The sequence below is a fragment of the Cervus elaphus genome, chromosome 2 (genome assembly GCF_910594005.1).
Source record: "Cervus elaphus chromosome 2, mCerEla1.1, whole genome shotgun sequence".
Classification (NCBI taxonomy): Eukaryota; Metazoa; Chordata; class Mammalia; order Artiodactyla; family Cervidae; genus Cervus; species Cervus elaphus.
Window position 1 is genome coordinate 32,489,977 of NC_057816.1, and position 21,502 is coordinate 32,511,478.

Sequence of the window (21,502 nt, forward strand, 5' to 3'; positions counted from 1 at the left end):
GGACCATAAAGAAGGCTGACTGCTGAAGAATTGATGCATTCAAATTGTGGTTGTTGGAGAAGACTCTTGAGAGTCCCTTGGACAGCAAGGAGATCAAAGCAGTCAATCCTAAAGAAATCAGCCCTGAATATTCATTGGAAAGACTAATGCTGAAACTGAAGCTCCAAAATTTTGGCCACCTGATGCAAGAGATTACTCACTGGAAAACACTCTGATGCTGAGAAAGTTTGAGGGCACGCAAGAGTAGAAGCAGGTGACAGAGGATGAGATGGTTGGCTGGCGTCACTGACTCAATGGACACACGTTTGAGCAAACTCCGGGAAGCAGTGAAGGACACGGAAGTCTGGAGTGCTGCAGTCCATGGGGTCACAAAGATTTGGACACAACTTAGTGACTGAACAACAACAACAATATACTCTTTTGCATAGTGAATGCACCAATTTACATTTCTGGCAATAGTGCATGAGGGTTCCTTTTTCTCCACATACTTACTAACTTTTGTTATTTGTTGTCTTTTTGATAATAAGCATTCTAACGTGTGAGGTGATATTTTATTGCGGTTTTAACACTTCTAGTAAGAGTGATGTTGGGGATCTTTTCATATGCCTGTTAGCCATCTGTGTGTCATTTCTAGAAAAATTTCTATTCAGGCCCTCTGCTCTTTTTTTTATATTGAGTTTTTTTTTTTTTTTTGATGTTGAGTTGCATGAGTTCTTGGTATATTTTGGATATTGGTCCTTTATCAGACATATCGTTTCAAATATCATCTCCCTTTCAGTAGGTGGCCTTTTTGTTTTGTTGATGGTTTCTTTCACTGTGTAAAAATTTTTAGTTTGATGCAGTTTTTGTTTATTTTTGCTTTTTTAAAATAACTTTGTCTGAGTAGACATATTAAAAAAAACAAAATATTGCTGAGACCAATCTCAAATGCTTATATTTTCTTCTGTAAGTTTTACGGTTTCAAGTCTTATATTTAAGTCTTTAACCTGTTTTCAGTTTGTTTTTGTATATTGTATGAGAAAATAGTTCAGTTTTTCCAACAGCATTTATTCAAGAGGCTGCCCTTTTCCCACGGTACGTTGTTATCTCCTTTGTCATAGATTAACTGACCATGTTAAGTGTGGATTCATTTCTGGGTTCTCTATTCTGTTTCAGTGATCTACATGTCTGTTCCAGAATCATACTGTTTTGAATACTGTAGCTTTGTAGTATAGTTTGAAATCAGGGCCTGTGATACGTCCAGCTTTGCTCTTCTTTCTCAAGACTGCTTTGGCTATTTGGGGTCTTTTGCTTCTATACAAATTTAAAAAATATGTGTTACAGTTCTGTGAAAATCATCAGTGGGATTTTGATAGGAATTGCACTGAATCTGCAGATCGCCTTGTGTAGTATGGTCATTTTAACAACAGTATTTATTTTTCCTTGTATGACAATATTTTTTCACTGTTTGTGACAATCATACATCAAAATTTACTTGATATGGTTAATAAGTGGACAAATGCTTAAAGGCAAGTGTGTACACAAAGTTATTTGGAAGGAAAAAAATAACATGTAGAAATGAAAAAATTCACTGATTTGATCATTCTAACTGGTGTTTAGGAATTTAAAAACAAAAATGTTTTGCAATTATGGAGCAAAGAAATGGCCAACCTCTCTTCAACAAAATTAAGAGGTATCAAAGTTATTTTTGATAATGTGCTGCAAGAACCAGAAGTAATAAGCTAGAGCCTATTAAAGATGTATCTGAAATTTGAACCTGTATTTAAAGTACAGACATATTCCAGGATCATACATGGCAACTGATACACAGCTGGCTACATTCAAAAGGGCATCTATTTGGAGTACTTTCAAAACCTAGAAAGGTAAAGACAAGAATCTGGGTTTAGCCATCATATTCAAGAAAATGAAAAAAACCATTGGATGAGAAAAAAATATTTGCAAATCAGGTATCAAATTCTTATATGATTTGATATCTGACATCAGATACCAGTTTATCTGTTATCAGATATGTATCAGTTTATCTGATGAGACTCATATCTAGAATATATAAAGAATTTTTATAACTAAACTATATAAAGACAAATAACTAAAATAACTGAAAACATGAACCAAGGATTTAAATAGACATTTCTCCACAGAAGACACATGAATGGCCAATAGGCACGTGAAAAGATGCTCAACATGAGTCACAGGGGAAAAGCGTAATAAAAACCATAAAGAGACGCCACTTCACACTCAGTGAGTATGTCAGTCCCTCAGTCATGTCTGACTCTGCAACCCCCAGACTATAGCCTGCCAGGCTCCTTGGTCCATGGAATTCTCCAGGCAAGAATACTGGAGTGGCTTGCCATTCTCTGTTCCAGGGCACCTTCCCAACCCAGGGATGCAACCTGGGTATCCTGTGGCATAATAAAAGACATTAAAAAGAAAAAAAGACATATAATAAGTGCTGGCAAGGATGTGGAGAAATTGGAATCTTTATACACTGCTGGTGGGGTTGTAAATTTGGTGTAGCCACTGTGAAAAACAGTCTAACAGTTCCTCACATGGTGAAATTTACCATGTAAGCCATCAATTCCACTTCTAAGTACCTATCCAAGAGAAATGCAAACATGTTCACACAAATACTTGTCCTCAAACAGTCGTGTGAACATTATTCATAATAGCCAAAAAGTAAAATCAACCCAAATTTCTATTACCTGCTGAATGGATAAACAAACATGCTATACTCATAACATCGATTGTTATTTGGCAATAAAAAAGAATCAAATACATGCTATGACACTGACAGACATTGAATATACTCTGAAAAAAAAATAAACCAGCCACAAAATGCTATATATAGTGTGATTCCATTTATATGAAATATCCAGGATGGAAAAATTCACAGACACATAAAGCAGATTGATCAGTGGTGCCTAGGGTGGGAGAGAGGATGGTGAGTGACTGCTAATGGGAAAAAGCCTCTTTCTGGGTGATTAAAAATATTCCTAGATTATAGTGATGTTCAAAAACCTGAAAATATGCTAAAATCCACAGAATGGTACATTTTAAATTGGTGAATTTTATAATAAGTAAATTATCTCAATAATAAAATTCTGAAAAATCTGGGTTTGCTGTATTTAAATACTCATTGAAATTCTAATAAAGTTGATTTTCACCATTCCTTTATTTTTACTTCAGCAAACTATTCATAACATGGCTTAAAAATATTTATTAAAAATAAGGTCCATTACTCCCAGATGGTAAATGGTGCTGAATATTTTCTTGGTACACTGAGGATTAGTCTTAAATAAGTACTTAGATTGTTAGTAATTTTTCATTAGTATAAAGTTGATTTCAACTGTTTCTTTTGCACATCTTTATAGAAATTGTCAGATCATTTCCTTAAGAATAATTCTCACTGCAAAAGTATTTCTCTAGAGAGGCTGTACTAGTTTATACTTCTAATAGTAATGTTCAAAAGAAAAGCATCAATTTTATCCTGAAATATGCCTGACTTTCTGGCTTTGTAAAAATATATATAAAGGGAAAAAAACACCTGCAACAAAACTAAAAATCAACAAAACCAATAAAGAAAACAAAACAGTAATAATCAAAAATCCTTTTAACTACATTAGGCCAAGGCTTCCTCTAATTCTGGGTTTAACTGACAAAAAAAATGGAAAACTTTATTGCATGACATCACTAAGTATAAGTTTTACAATTTAAGGCATTTCTAATTCTTTCAGAACAGACACTCAACTTACACTGCACTATTTATAGGCAGACTGTAATGAAAACACTTAGCTTCCTTTTATTTAAAAAACACTTCTGGCTATGTCTGCTAAAAGGGCTTAAAATCAATAATCCCTCAGTAGCAGCAAGATACTAGTGACTAAGTCTTATTTTCTAAATACCATTTTCCAAGAAAAGGAATCAGGGCTCTCAGAAAAAATGGCTGATTCTGAGATCAGGGTAGGGAAAATTAAAAAATATGGTTGGGATAACTGCGAAAACATGAAGCAACCAAGATGTCCTTCAGTAGGTGAACAGAAGGATAAACCATAGTACTTCCAGTTAATGAAATACTCAGTTGAGTTTAGTTCAGTCGCTCAGTCATGTCCGACTCTTTGTGACCCCCATGGACTGCAGCACTCCAGGCCTTCCTGTCCATCATCAACTCCCAGAGCTTATTCAAAACTCATGTCCATTGAGTCAGTGATGCCATCCAACCATCTCATCCTCTGTCATCCCCTTCTTCCGCCTTCAATCTTTCCCAGCATCAGGGTCTTTTCAAATGAGTCAGCTCTTTGCATCAGGTGGCCAAAGTATTGGAGCCTCAACTTCAGCATCAGTCCTTCCAGTGAATAATCAGGACTGATTTTCTTTACAACTGACTGGTTGGATCTCCTTGCAGTCCAAGGGACTCTCAAGAGTCTTTGCCAACATCACAATTCAAAAGCATCAATTCTTCAGCACTCAGCTTTCTTTATGGTCCAACTCTTATATCCACATGACTACTGGAAAAACCATAGCTTTGACTAGATGGACCTTTGTTGGCAAAGTAACGTCTCTGCTTTTTAATATGCAGTCTAGGTTAGTCATAGATTTTCTTCTAGGAAGCAAGCATCTTTTAATTTCACAGGTGCAGTCACCATCTGCAGTGACTTTGGAGCCCAAGAAAATAAAGTCTGTCACAGTTTCCATTGTTTCCCCATCTATTTGCCATGATGTGATGGGACCGGATGCCATGATCTTTGTTGTCTGAATGCTGAGTTTTAAGCCAGCTTTTTCACACCCTTCTTCACTTTCATTAAGGGACTCTTTAGTTCCTCTTCACTTTCTGCCATAAGGGTGGTGTCATCTGCATATCTGAGGTTACTGATATTTCTCCCAGCAGTCTTGATTCCAGCTTGTGCTTCATCCAGCCTGGCATTTCTCATGATGTACTCTGCACACAAGTTAAACAAGCAGGGTGACAATATACAGCCTTGACGTACTCCTTTTCCTATTTGGAATCAGTCCATTGTTCCATGTCCGGTTCTAACTGTTCCTTCTTGACCTGCATACAGATCTCTCAGGAGGCAGGTCAGGTGGTCTGGTATTCCCATCTCTTTCAGAATTTTCCACAGTTTATTTTGCTCCACACATTCAAAGGCTTTGGTGTAGTCAATAAAGCAAAAGTAGATGTAATACATCAATGTAACGAACTACTAGTCAATGCTAAAAAGACATGAGCCATCAAGCCATGAAAAGATATGGAGTATTAAATATTAATACATATTACTAAATGAAGAAAATGTGAAAAGGCTACATATTGTATGATTCCAACTCTATGACATTCTAGAAAGGGCAAAACTTTGGGGACAGTTAAAAGATCAGGGATTGCCAGGGATCAGGAGGGAGAAAAGGAAGGAGGGAGGGATGATTTGGAAGAGCATCCATTTTTAGAGCAGTGAAACTACTCTGTATGACATCACTTCTCCAAACCTACAGAACATGCACTAGCAAGAGTGACCCCTAAGTAAAGGATGGTCTCTGAGTGACAGTACTGTATCAGTGTGGGTTCATCAATTACAAAACAGTAAAACAAACTAACAGAGGAACAAATCTTGGTATCTTACAGTACCAGAGAGTAAGGAGGTACTTAAAAGACAAAAGGATAGGGGCATGTGAAAGGGATACAAGAATTAAAATATAAGAATTCCCAACAACTAAAACAATCTGAGCAGTAAAGTAAAAAGCAGAGCATTGAAATACAGCCTAAACCATACAATATACATCAGTCGATCTGGATATAAATGATGACATAAATAAATAAATCAGAGCAAAGAGACAACAAATCATTCATACAGATTAATTCTGAATACTGCCCTCACCCCAGGACATGGTGCATAATGCCATCTCCCACTTCCCAACCACTCACTCCTACCTCCAATAAGGGTGGGTACACTCAGTAACTCATTTTCAAAGAACAAAGCAGAGAAAGAGAAAAACAGTACATTTTCAGTGGTGAAACTTGGCAAGTAACACAAGCAATGAATGTGAATAGCATCATATTGATACCAAGTTCTCCCTAACATGATATCACAAGAAGAGCACTTCACTCCTGTGGTGTTCTTTCCACTCCCTTTGCCTCCTGAAATTTAAGAAAAGACGTAAGAAAAACCCAGACTGGCATACTTTCTACAAGCCATGAAAACTAAGGAAAAACTGAAAAACCGTTATAGACTAGATGAGACTAGGGAAACCTGAAAACTAAATGTAATTCCCTGGTGGCTCAGATGGTAAACAATCTGCCTGCAATGTGGGATACCTGGGTTCGAACCCTGGGTTGGGAAAACCCTCTGGAGAAGGGCATTGCAACCCACTCCAGTGTTCTTGCCTGGAGAATCCCATGGACAGAGGAGCCTGGTGGGCTACTGTCCATGGGGTCACAAAGAGTTGGACACGACTGACCAGCTAAGTACATCCTAAAGTGGATCCTGGAAAAAGGCACTGATGGAATGCCAATGAAATCTAAATAAAGTCTGGAATTTATAGTTAATAGTAGTGTATTAACGTTAGGTTCTTAAGTTTTCACAAATGTACCATGGTAATGTGTAAGATGTTAACAATAGGGGAAATTGGGTGAGAGGTATACAAGAAGTCTGAACTACCTCTGCAACTTTTCTACGTTTAAAAATTATTCAGGGTTTCCCTGGTGGCTCAGTGGTAAAGAACCCACCTGCCAACACAGGAGACACGGGTTCCATCCCTGATCCAGGAAGATCCCACATGCTGAGGAGTAACTATGCCCTTGCACCACAACTACTGAGTCTGTTCTCTAGAGCCCTAGAGCCGCAGCTACTGAGCCTACGAATCACAACGACTGAAGTCGCATGCCCTGCAGCCTGTGTTCCGCGCCAGGAGCCACTGTAATGAGAAGCACACGCACTGCAACTAGACAGCAGCCCCTGCTCTCTGAAACTAGGGAACAGCCCATGCAGCGACGAAGACCCAGCACAGCCAAAGATAAATAAATAAAATTATTTTTTAAAATGTTAGTTAAAAAATTATTAAAAATAGAAAGTTTATTTAAAACAACAACAAAATTAAACTTTAAAATGGAACCATAAACCCACTAAAGCAACATAGATATCCTTTTGGAAAATGTTAACCTTCTAAATATAGCTACCATTTACTCCATTTTAAAAGTCTGTTAAATAAAATTTAGAAAAAAAAAGCTGAGGAAAAAAAGACTAACAATTTCTTACTGGAGACTAAATCATGCATTAATCTTAAACATGATGTACTGTGTACTAATAGTACTAAAACTATATTAAACTAGGGATATTTGACTGCCCCTGTCAGAAATACTTCATAACACACTAAAAAGTCCTTCACATTCTGTCCATTTAATCCTGGGTCAAGTTTCACAGTACCGTGTATTCTGTGGTTCACTGTACTTTACTGGTAAAGAGGGAACATGATCCGCTACTGATATTATAACAGAAAAACTTGGGCAAACTTATACTTTTCCCACATTATGACACATTTGAGGGAAATAAACCTTTTCTATAGCTTTATAGATAAAAAGAAACAAATAATGAAAGGTTGTTAAGAAAGGTTATCCTAAACTTGGATAAAGCTAATAGGGAGATAGCACATCCTTCCAATGTAATAAGAGGCTACGGACACACTCAAAGGTTATTTAATTACCTAAGAGATGCGCTTGCTCCATTATTCTATTTACTACTGAACTGAATAGCCCAAATTAAGTAAAGTTACATGTTAACTTATAGATTTTTGTCCAGCAGAGATGCAAATCATTTCTGTCAGGTAAAAGAGAAAATTCCAAAGGTTAGAGTTAATTGATCTGCAGGATATCAGCTAGTTTGTAACTAGCAATCTTATTCTAAAATTCCTTTATTAAACTGGCTATTAATTCACAGCCTCCCAGATGCTCTTTGAACTAGTCTTACTACTTTACTTATTTCCTCAGTAATAACTGAATAAAATATTTGATACATGTTCACTTTATATTTCTATGAATCATGTTTTAAATTTTTAAAAATTATACTGACAGGCACAAGAAACTTTCCATGACATGCCTGACATGGCCTTTCCCACAAACAATTCGGCGGTTCCTACAATCTCACAGGGCTATTATGATAATAGTTTTTCTATACCATATTCTGATAATATTTTCTATTATTTGGTCTCTGTAATTATCAATTAGTATCTTTCTTTCTCAAATCAGAAAAGAATCTAAGTATATATTATTTTCAAGACTATCTTTATTCCACCATTGACATTCTTTATTCTGCCAGTAAAGTCCGTTAAAAAAAAAAAAAAGACACAAATACTATTTCCCCTCAGTTTTTCCACCTGCACATTTAGAAAACAATGGGAAATACATAAAGATTCCCTATTTTCACTGTAGCCATTTCCTAAAGAGATTCTTAAGTCTCAAGCTCTGTATGAGAAAACAAAGATATTTATATCTGGGTAGAGACTCAGTACTTGTTGAGTCAGCATTAAGAAAATTACCCACAGAATATAAGATTTAAAGAGTACTTTAAAGATTTTCCTGTTTAATCTCTAAAAAGAAGGAAATTGCACTGAAAGGATTATAATGACTTTCCAGAGATTTGAAGACTGGCTAAAATTAATGTGATCTGACTTCTAACACTTTTTAATTGGTCACACATCATGATGATTGTGTGAGTTAATTTCCTTTATTTAAACCATAATTTTAAAAAGGTTTTTCTTCCATCTGTTCCAAGTACCTCTCTTATAATTTTCAGGTGTGAACTATAACTGTTTTTACTTTCATAAAGATGTTTAATTGTACTTATATTTTGATTATATATTTTGAGATTTAAGCAAAAAAGATCAGTAAAAAGAAAAAAAAAAAATCACTTCATATTTCCAATGTTACATTTTCACCAAAAATGAAAAGTGGATACTACCATGATTTTTTTAGTAAGAAATCTGGATATTGTCAAAGTGTCAATCTAAATGTACTTTTAGTGAACTGACATGGACTAACCACAAACGTTAACTTCAATTTTTAGGTTTTAGCACTGGGAAAGGAACATTATTACACTCTCACCCAACCCATAAACTTTAGCCCATGCGAGAAAAAAGAAAAGAAAACTCTGTACCCTGACATCACTTCTAGATGAAGCTGTCCTGAGACAGTTAAGAAAACAGGAATATTGAAGAAATTCTCCTCAGGCACCTTTATTTTGCTTGAAGGCTGCAAAAGAAAACAGAGGCCACAAGAAGCTATTATATGTTCTGTACTGCATTCACATTTCTGTCACAATTAAAAATCACAAAGCAATTAAAAATATATGACAGGTCATTCTCATGAAAAAAAGGCAGTTTTCAGTACACACTTGAAAGAGAGAATCTCTGCTTGATAAGTGCTAAGGTCAAGGAAGTTTGCTCCATATTTTTGAAACACACAACAATTAAAGGACAAAGTACTTTGGTCACAAAATATACTCTTTCCTAAAAACTGATTTTGATTGAGGGGCAAGCTGAAGCAAGAAATTATGTTTTAAATGTGAGGCATTACACTGCTGCTGCTGCTAAGTCACTTCAGTCATGTCCGACTCTGTGCAACCCCATTGACGGCAGCCCACCAGGCTCCACCGTCCCTGGGATTCTCCAGGCAAGAACACTGGAGTGGGTTGCCATTTCCTTCTCCAATGTGTGAAAGTGAAAAGTGAAAGTGAAGTCGCTCAGTTGTGTCCTACTCGTAGCGACCCCATGGACTGCAGCCCACCAGGCTCCTCCATCCAGTCTTTTACAATTCTGACCCATGATTAAAATTTAATTTTCCCAAGGGAATAGCCTCTAAAAAATGTCTTGTCATATTATTATTAAATTGTTAATAATGCTTTTAATACAGATTTTTATAAACACATTATAAACTATAAACATGTTCATTTCACTTAATCTTCATGACAACTAGGAGATAAGAAAAGCTGGACCTTATCTTTAAAAGATATGATGAACATTTACATTTAAAGATTTTTATGAACTTGTAATATAGAGTGACTATTCCATTTGAAACTGGTCAGAAACAAGCCAGTCAACATTATTAACAGTTAAGATAAAAAGTTACTTGGAGGTCAAGCATAATTTAAATAGTATAATTAAGAAAACTTCTGTATCAAGTTATGACTATTACATCCATTTGGAGTGAAGGAAGATAATTTACCTACTCTTATATTCAAATTGTGATCTGAAAATGTTTCCGTGTAATGGTGCACTAAAACAAATACTGTAAAAGCAACCAAGCCAATATAAAATGTTCAATAGATGATGTAAGACTCCTTTTAAGAGCAGAGTACCAACTACTGAATTATAGAAACAAATGAAATGAAATTGTCTTATTTAATTCCCTTGGTTGTCCTAAAAATACTGCATATCATGTATGGGTATGTGTGTGTATGAACGTGACTGCTGTTCAGTTGCTGAGTCCTGTCCTGCTCTTTGTGACCCCGTATGCATGCTAGGACTGCAGCATGCGAGGCTTCCCTGTCATCCGCTATCTCTGTGGAGTTTGCTCAAACTCACGTCCATTGAGTCGGTGATGCTATCTAACCATCTCATCCTCTGCTGCCCTCTTCTCCTTTTGACTTAGAAAGGAGAATCAATGTGATAGTTAGTGTAAAATTACCAAATGAAATTATTCATTTATTTTGCTAGATGCCCATCAGCAGATGAATGGATAAGGAAGCTGTGGTACATATTTTGCAACTGCCTTTATTTTTAAAACTTAACTTTGATCTGGTCCTACATGCCCTATTATTGCTTTTTAAAAATTCATCTTTGAGACTCATTATCACTTAAATGATATTGTTTCCAAGGACTTAAATACTCAAAACTAAAATATCTGACTTATGTTAGGATTTCAAAATAAAAGATGTGTTCTCTGATATGTCTTCACTATCTACTAAATGATTACATTTCAAGTAAGGCCCAGTACATTTGTATGAATATTATACTTTTTCCTTTCCTTCACCTCTTCAACTTCTTTCATCTGTAATTTGTATGGGTGTTTTATAGACTTCTCTAAAAGTGGTTTCTCTCATTTCATGTATATATATATAAAAAAATCTGATATTTAGGAATTGATTTTACTCTCATTTATTAGCATTTGTACAAAAGGAAATCTAAGTTTCTTACATGTTTTAAATCCAACTGTTTTAAAGTTACAATGAAAATTGGTGCAGCCACCATGAAAACAATCTGGAAGTTCTTTAAAAAACTAAAAACAGAGTTACTGTATGATTCAGCAATCCCACTCCTGGGCATATATCTAGAGAAATAAAAAACTCTAACTTGAAAAGATACATGTACCCTAATGTTCACAGCGGCACTGTTTACAACAGCCAACACAGATGAATGGATAAAGAAGATCTAGTGTGTATGCACATACACAGAAACACACACACACACACACACACAGAGTGAAATATTCCTCAATCAAACACAAAAAATGAATGATATAATGCCATTGGCAGCAACACAGAAGGATTGAACATAAAACAGCACTTATATGTGGAATCGAAAAACACAATAGGAATAAACTTACTTACAAAACAGAAATAGACTCAGAGACATAGAAAACAAATTTATGGTTACCAAAGGAGAACAGGTAGGGAGTGACAAATTAGGACTTTGTGATCAGTGCAAAGAAATAGAGGAAAAGGAAAGACTAGAGATCTCTTCAAGAAAATTAGAGATACCAAGGGGATATTTCATGCAAAGATGGGCTCAATAAAGGACAGAAATGGTATGGACCTAACAGAAGCAGAAGATATTAAGAAGAGGTGGCAAGAATGCACAGAAGAACTGTACAAAAAAGATCTTCAAGACCCAGATGATCACAATGGTGTGATCACCTAGAGCCAGACATTCTGGAAAGTGAAGTCAAGTGGGCCTTAGGAAGCATCACTACAAACAAAGCTAGCGGAGGTGATGGAATTCCTGTTGAGCTATTTCAAATCCTGAAATATGATGCTGTGAAAGTGCTGCACTCAATATGCCAGAAAATTTGGAAAACTCAACAGTGGCCACAGGACTGGAAAAGGTCAGTTTTCATTCCAATCCCAAAGAATGCTCAAACTACCGCACAGTTGCACTCATCTCACACAATAGTAAAGTAATGCTCAAAATTCTGCAAGCCAGGCTTCAGCAATACGTGAACCGTGAACTTCCAGATATTCAAGTTGGTTTTAGAAAAGGCATAGGAACCAGAGATCAAACTGCCAACATCCGCTGGATCATCAAAAAAGCAAGAGAGTTCCAGAAAAATATCTATTTCTGCTTTATTGACTATGCTAAAGCCTTTGACTGTGTGGATCACAATAAACTGTGGAAAATTCTGAAAGAGATGGGAATACCAGACCACCTGAATGCCTCTTGAGAATGCAGGCAGGTCTGTATGCAGGTCAGGAAGCAACAATTAGAACTGGACATGAAACAACAGACTGGTTCCAAATAGGAAAAGGAGTATGACAAGGCTGTATATTGTCACCCTGCTTATTTAACTTATATGCAGAGTATATCATGAGAAATGCTGGGCTGGATGAAGCACAAGCTGGAATCAAGATTGCTGGGAAAAATATCAATAACCTCAGATATGCAGATGACACCACCCTTATGGCAGAAAGTGAAGAGGAACTAAAGAGCCTCTTGATGAAAGTGAAAGAGCAGAGTGAAAAAGCTGGCTTAAAGCTCAACATTCAGAAAACTAAGATCATGGCATCCATCACTTCCTGGCAAATAGGTGGGGAAATAGTGGAAACAGTGGCTGACTATTTTTATTGGGCTCCAAATCACTGCAGATGGTGATTGCAGCCATGAAATTAAAAGACGCTTACTCCTTGGAAGGAAAGTTATGACCAACCTAGACAGCTTATTAAAAAGTAGAGACATTACTTTGCCAACCAAGGTCCATCTAGTCAAGGCTATGGTTTTTCCAGTAGTCATGTATGGATGTGAGAGTTGGACCACAAAGAAAGCTGAGCGCCAAAGAATTGATGCTTTTGAACTGTGGTGTTGGAGAAGACTCTTGAGAGTCCCTTGGACTGCCAGGAGATCCAACCAGCCCATCCTAAAGGAGATCAGTCCTGGGTGTTCATTGGAAGGACTGATGTTTAGCTGAAACTTCAATACTTTGGCCACCTGATGCGAAGAGCTGACTCATTTGAACAGACCCTGATGCTGGGAAAGATAGAGGACGAAGAGGAGAAAGGGATGACAGAGGATGAGATGGTTGGATGGTATCACTGACTCAACAGACATGAGTTTGGTTAAACTACGGGAGTTGGTGATGGACAGGGAGGCCTGGCGTGCTGCAGCCCATGGGGTCGCAAAGAGCCAGACATGACTGAGCGACTGATCTGAACTGAGATTAACATATACACACTACTATGTACAACATAGATAAACAACATGGACCTACTACGCAGCATGGGGGACTACACTCAGTATCTTGTAATAACCTGTAGGTTATTTCTATTATAATGGAAAAGAATCTGGAAAAGAATAACAAACATAAAACTATCACTTTTCTGTACATCTGAAGCTAATACAACACTGTAAATTAACTATACTTCAATTTTAAAATGGTTATAAAAAATAAAAAACAAATATTCAAATTGATACTTGTACATTAATGTTCATAACAGTATGTTCATAACAGTTCATAACAAAGGTAGAAATATTGATAAGTGGATAAACAAAATGCAATGTACATAAGCAGTGAAATACTATTTAGTCATAAGATGGAATGAAGTATTTATATATTCTAAAACATGGTAAAGCTTAAACACACTAAGCTAAGTAAAAAAACATTAAAAAAAAAGGCCACATATTGCATGATTCCATTTATATACATTATCTAGACTAGGTAAATCCATACAGACTGATTGGTGAGAGCCATGGTCTGGGGAGCCATGGTCTGGTGGCTCAGACGGTAAAGAATCTGCCTGTAATGGAGACCCATGTTCCATCCCTGGGTGGGGAAGACCCCCTGGAGCATAAAATGGCAATCCACTCCAGTACTCTTGCCTGTAGAATCCCCTGGACAGAGGAGCCTTATGGTCTACAGTCCATGGGGTCGCAGATTTAGACACGACTGAGTGACTAACACTTTACTTTCATGGTCTAGTGAGAAGAGGGAAATGAGAAGTGACTACTTAATGGGCATGAGGTTTTCTTTTGAGGTAATGAAAATGTTTTGGAACTTAATAGGTGTGGTAGCTGTATAACACTGTAAATATAGTAAATGCCATTGAAATGTACCCTTTAAATAGTGAATTTATGTTGTATGAATTTCAATTTTTTTAAACACATACATAAATAAGTCATTACTGAACCTGATAGGGTCAAAAAGTAATATGGGATTGCAACTTTAAGATTCACAGTTTTTTAAAAAAAAAAAAAAGATTCACAGTTTAAATACTTCAACTGTAATGAAGAAAGAATAAGATTATATGAATTAACTATCTAACAGTGATTTTGCCAGTGGGAAAGGACCTCTCTAACAAGATCTTCAAATTGCAACATTGAAGTTAAAGATTTTATTTAATAAAGGAAGATATAGGAAGTCAGCAGAACTTAAGGATAAAATATTTTCAACATCTAAAATTGACAAGTGATTAATGGGTAAAAAATATAAGGACCTCCTAGAAGAAAACAAGAAAGAGAAAATAAACTGCTCGCCACCTGGACAATGGGTATGAAAAGTGGATTTACAGTAAGGAAAATTCAAAAGGTTAAGGTGTATGAAGAAGCACTCAAATTCACTATGAATTAGAGAAATACAAATTAAAACAAGGCATTTTAAGATGAATTCATTACATATATCTGACTCACAAAGATTAGAAAGTTACATAGTATCAAGTGCAGAGGTAGAGTCAGTACTGATAGGCAGATTTCTATTAATAAGATGTGTTTCAAGATTCTCAGTCCTGGTTTATTCAACCACTAAGCCAAGTACTGATGTGAAGAGATTTTACAAATTTAATTAAAGTTCCAAATCAGATGTCCTCGAGATTTGGAAATTTCCTGGCTAGTCTTTTAAAAGTAAAAAGTTTTCTACAGCTGGCTGTAAAAAAGTCAGAAATTTGAAGCATAAGGATTTGAAATGCTGTTGCTCACCTGAAGATAGAGAAAGACATATGGAAAGGTGCTTAGAGCAGTTTCTAGGAGCTGAGAGGAATCTGGCTAGCAGCTAGCAACAAAATGGGAACCCCAGTCCTATATATAACCCTATAGCAACAACGTGTTTGGAAAAGCAAGCCCCAGATGGCAACACAGAAAGCTTAGAGAGCTGATACACTGGTTTTGGGCTTGTGAGACCCTGAGTTGAGAGACTGATTTCAGCCATGCGATTCTGATTACTGACCTATAGAGCTGTGAGCTAATAAAGAGGTGTTGTTTTAAGTCACTAAGTTACAATTTGATAGAAAATTAATTCAGAGGGAAACAGGAATGCCGAGGTAAAGCTAGTATAGTGTAAACTGGTACTGTTATTCTGGATAACAGTGATATTAATCCATATACCCTATGACCAAAGAATTTCTGGATAAACATTCTAGAGAAATTTTCATACAAGTCTATTATGGAATATGTAGAAGATAATTGCAATATTTTTTGGGGGGGATGTAACTTAGAATTGGAAACAACCTAACTGTCCATTACTGAAAATGGTAAGCAAGATGTAGAAAGCAAAGATAAAGAATATCACGTAGCAATGACAAGCAAAAATAGGTATACCTATAGCAACAGAAACAGAATTTCAAAACAGAACTAAATGGAGAAAAGTAGAAAATGGAATAATATAACAATAATAATTCTATTATCATTAATGTGAATTTAAAACATACACACAAAAAAATCACTCATATTTTATGAGGTTATAGTCATAATAAAAAGTTGTGTCAAAGACATTAAGGTGAGGAATGCAAGTGGTGATTGGTATAAAGCGGAAAAAATAAAAGCAAGAAAAAAATTATGCTGGATGGTATTTTATCAGCTTGGCATTACTGCTCCCACCTAAACTGAGGACTCTGTTTCCTAGAATCCCCAATCCTGCATGGTTCCAGGCTACGGCTGGCCTTTTATTGTTGAAAAGGAATGTGTGTAAGATCTGAGAGGAGAAAATGGAACTGAAGTCATTACTCTCAGAAGACTGTGGCAGTCTGACACAGTGACGCACTTACCACAGTGCTTGGTTATCTCTGAACTTCCAGCTTGTCCACCTTACTACCGACCAGCAATAGCTCTGTGACAACCACCAAGTGCTGGACAGCAGTTACTACAGAGTCAGCTGTGTTACATTAGTTGCATTAATGTCTCCAATTTGTCACACCTCTCTATTTCAACCCCCTTGGCATACATATTACACACTAACCCTGAGCCTGGCCATGTGATGTGTTTTGGTCAATGGTGTGGTAAGAAAACTAACAAAAATAGTGGCCTGAAAACCTGCTTGTGTAGTTCACATTCTTTCTTGGAGCCACACTACCAAAGAGATTCACATCCTGATTAGCATAATGGAGAAATCTGGGAGGTATGTGGAAAAGAGATGAGTCATCCCACACAAGACCATCCTAGATGGCTCAGCTCTCAGCCAACCCATCAGCTGACTAAGCCCAACCCAATCAACCACTCAAATGACCTGCAGACTCACAGAAAAGAATAAATGGTTTTGCTACACAGAGATAGATACAAGGGCCTTGCAGAGACCAGTAACAACTGTGTGTTGTGAATGAAAATTATGTTTAACTAAACTATATTCCTGAGGTTAAAAAAAATACCCATTTAGATACAGATACTTCTACAAAAACAACTGTAGCCAAGGAGTGTATAAGCATCTAACAAAGAGTATCCCCATTTACAGAGAAGGAAACTGAGACACACAGGTTAAGTTCTTGTCTAATATGACAAAGAGAACGAACCAAGGTGGTCAGACTCCAGGACCTCTATCCTTAACCAAACATTATTTCCAGGATTCATAAGAATGCAGTGGTTGTACTGAATCAATAACAATGGTTGATTCTGGGGAAGGAAATTAGATTACTGGGGAACAAGGTGTGATGGAATCCTCCTGCACTTTGAAATAGGTACTCTTTGAACAATAAACTACATTACTTATTCAAAAACTAAATTTAAAATAGCATATTTCTTAAAAAGTGGAACTCTGAGGTATTATCAGCAAGTACTTAGAATAAAAAGTATACTGGTTTTATTCCCTGTGTATCCTATATCACATAAACACTAACACTTTAATCTTCTGCCCTACAGTGGTGTGGATTACTTTGATAAGCACCAACAGGAAAATCAAAAAGCCAAGAACAAAGTATGAAACAAAGTCAAATACCAAGAAGAATATAGGTGGTTAGTAAAATCTAACACTGCACTACTTATGATGAAAATGGGCTTTTCAGGTGGAGCTATTGGTAAAGAACCTACCTGCCAATGCAGGAGACATAAAGAGACACGTGTCCAATCCCTGGATCAGGTTGATCACCTGGAGGAGGGCATGATAACCCACTCCAGTAGTCTTGCCTGGAGAATCCCATGCACAGAGGAGCCTGGTGGGCTACAGTCCATGGGGTTGCAAAAAGTCTGACATGACTGAAGTGACTTAGCATGCACTCGCACAAAGTCTAACACTGCACTACTTTTAATGAAAAGAGTTGATGCAGGACAAAAGATGAGAAGGTCAAAATACTGAGTTCTTTGAGTGCATACGAAGTTGCTTCAGCTGTGTCTGACTCTTTGCGATCCCATGGATGGTAGCCTGCCAGGCTCCTCTGTTCGTGGAATTCTCCAGAGAATAATACTGGAGTAGGTTGCCATGCCCTTCAACAGGGATCTTCTCTTCCTGACCCAGGGATCAATCTCATGTCTCTTATGTCTCCTGCATTGGCAGGCGGTTGTTAACCCCTAGCACCACCTGGTAAGTAATTGTTCCATAAATGCTTGACCAAAAGAGTGCTGAAAAGTGTGTGTGAGGGGATCAGCAATCAGAAGCACAATGAGCCATAAAAGATTCTAGCCAAGTGTCATGGCATTGCTGACCTAAAAGATGTCCTTGGTGTATATTTAACTTCATGTTTGTTTTCAAACATAGGTACTGATAAGCAGAAATAAACTATTTCTTATATTAATGTATTGCTTATAAATAATTCTCCATTACTTTCCTAGCAGAAGTGTAAATAGATGTTTACTGTGGTTTTTCTTTAATATCATCATCATCTTAACACTGACAAGTATTTTAAAAAACATAAAAGGTGCAGAATGTATTTTCTGCAATATGTAATTGTAAGTTTAAAGTACATCAGAGGAAAAGTTTCATTTTCTTCAGAGATGTAAACTGTGTGACCACTATGAATCCATCTCCTTCCTATCTACTCCCACTCAAAAACACGTAATTTGTAGATATCCTATATAATTAAACACCAGTTTTGACTAAATATAAAAGACATCATCTATCCTCTGCCTACCCTCCCAATACCAAGTCCCTAATTCTGACATCAAACAGAAAGATTTGGAAAAGATGATGAGACAGTATCATCAACATCATCTTCTGATCACCAAAAAAAGAAAAAAAAAAAAAAACCTCTTCAATTTCATCTTTTTCAGCTTTCTCAAGACTGTGCCTCACTTACTTCTACAGGAGGCATCTCCCGGTATATTCGCTCATATAATCTTCCGCTCACTTAACAAATCTTCAGGGACCTCTGGGACAGCTTCATATCCCACCCAACCCCACCACCCCCTCTCTTTTATTCGGTATAGAGACCTTAGTTCCCTGATTAGGGATTGAAATCGTGTCCCCTGCATTTTAACCACTGGACTGCCAGGAAGTTCCTCTGTCTCTCCTTATGCTTGCAAGTCTTAAAATCATCCAAACCTACATCAAGCACTGTGAGAGTCATAAGTAAAAATTAAACATAATATAAAATGCTATGCTTTATTTATTTTTAAATATATAAACCTTATTAAGATCTGCTTTGTCCTGAAGCAAAACACTGAGGTGGGTGACAGTATTTGGCTGTGTGTTCTGTTCTCTTCTGTATGTTTAAAGTTATCCAAAAAAATTGATCAATATTTACATTTCTTAAAAATGTACAGCATATTATTGTGTGATCCCCACAGATGTCAATACTTTTCATTCTATTTTCTTCAAGCATAAAATCAATTATTTTACTTTACTCAGGTTCTCTGTTTTTTGTCTAATTACTAGCATTCTGTAAGTTTAAAGTTGTAGTATTTTATCTATATGATGCATTGATGCACCGTATGCATATGATCCAGTCTCATGGTTGCACTGTGAATATAATTATGTATTTTGGAAAGGGAAAAAAGAGTTCTAAAATTGAAAATAACCAACTTAAAAATAAACTTTCCAAATCTGTGATTATATTTCTGCCATACCTTAAAAAAAAAAAAAAACTAGTCTAAATAAAATGTAAAAAATAAAATAAAAATTAAACTGTTTAACACCCTGTTGAAAAACCCATAATGACAAAAATCAATAAGCCTGAGGCGAGTGATGAGATGCTAAGGTACTCTGGTTGGTATAAGTTTAAAAAATACACAATAAATGAAAGCTCTGATTCCAAAAATTTATTTCATTGAATAATAATAATAAAGAAACATCATCATATTCTACTGTTTTACCCCAAATAAAATACTAAAGGGTTTTACTACATACTAAATACTAAAGAAATATGTTGAAGATGGCATAAGAATAGCTAAAAAAAATTACCACAACATTATTATCTTGATATTTCTTGGGAAAAAACATATATTCACATCACACTATCTGCCACAAGGTAGATAAAAATTCTGCAACTTATTTCTGGTTGACACAATTACAGATGGTCTCCTGCCGTCTGAATTACAAATTTTTGACTTTACGAAGGCATGAAAGCAACACATTCAGTAGAAACCATACTTCAAAATGCAAATTTTGCTCTTTTTCCTCCTAGTATGATACTCATGACTCTGGCAGCAGCTGCAACTTTCAGTCAGCCACTCGATCATGAGGGTTAACAATGGATTCACTTACAACTATTCAGTAGCCACATAACCACTGGTTTTCCACTTTTGGCATGATAGTAAATAAATTATATGAGATATTCAACACTTTATTATAGGCTTTGTGTTAGATGATTTTGCCCAACTGTAGACTGCTGTAAGTGTTTTGAGCATGTTTAAGGAAGGTGAGGCTAAGCAATGATGTTTGCTAGGTTAGTGTGTTAAATGCATTTTTTACTTAATGCTATTTTCCCAATTTACGATGAGTTTATTGGGATGTAACCCAGCTGTAAGTAGAATAAAGTCTGTATACGGTCACCAAGACGCCTAGTACCACATACATTAGTGATTTGAGAAAGTATCTTTATATATTTTCACATGAACGTGGGTTTATTTCTGGGCTTTCAGTTTTATCCCACTAGTTTGTATACTGATATCACACTATTTTAATTTAGATGCTTTATTGTGCATTTTAATACTTGGTTACACAAGCTTGATTACTGGATTCCTTAGCATTACTATGGAGACATTTCCAAGGTTTCTCCATTGATAAAAAAAAAATTGTGTCTCATTTCTAATACAGATACTCCCATACTTCGAGGTGCTGCTTCATTTTTCAATTGAATAAACATTTACAGAGTGAATTACTATGTGCCAGGTACCAGGCTAAATGCAGGAATACAGTAATGACTAAGTGACATAAGGAACTCCAATATTTTTAGTTTTATGGATCAACACTGTGAGACAAAAGTAATTTAATAAGAAGCTTTAATGTAAGAGTTTTTGAAACTTGTGAATATGTCTAAGGGAGGTTACACTGACAAAGTCTTACTTTATTCATTCATTTATCAATTGGTCTGTTAATAGCCTAAAGGAATTTACAGAACTTTCCTCAAGTTTCCTAATGGCTGAATAAGGAGGTAGAAACCATGTGATCCATAGAAAATGACTCACAAGAAGTATCCTGGCCAAGTTTGCTGAAAAGCCAGTTAATACCATACACATCTAGTAGAATGGCCAAAACCCAGAACACTGACAATACCAAATGTTGGATGTGGAGCGAAAGGAACTCTCATTCATGTCTGGTGGGAATGCGAAATTGCATAGGCACTCTGGCAATTTCTCACTAAACACACTTTTGCCATACAATCCAGCAATTGCATGCCTTGGTATTCACCCAAAGAATTGAAAACTTAGATCCACATAAAAACCTGCACACAGATGTTTACAGAAGTTTTATTCATAATTGCCAAAACTTGGATGCAACCAACATGACCTTCAGGAGGTGAATAAATAAACTGTGATAAATCTAGATAATGGAATATTATTTCAATGCTAAAAAGAAATGAGCCATCATGCCTTGAAAAGACATGGAAGAAACAAATACATATTACTAAGTGAAAGCAGCAAATCTGGAGGCTACAAGCTATATGATTCCAAGGTATGACATTCTGGA

At 36.2% G+C, this 21,502-nt stretch overlaps 1 protein-coding gene across 3 annotated transcripts in view; it reads right to left on the reverse strand.

Moving 5' to 3' along the window:
- NARS2 (asparaginyl-tRNA synthetase 2, mitochondrial) overlaps positions 1-21,502 on the reverse strand; it is a 127,997-nt gene that overhangs the window by 59,599 nt on the left and 46,896 nt on the right. For all 3 annotated transcript variants that reach the window (XM_043875624.1, XM_043875617.1, XM_043875631.1), the window contains one exon: positions 9,132-9,226. In XM_043875624.1, coding sequence (XP_043731559.1) covers positions 9,132-9,226 — 95 coding nt within the window. The remainder of the gene's footprint in view (positions 1-9,131; positions 9,227-21,502) is intronic.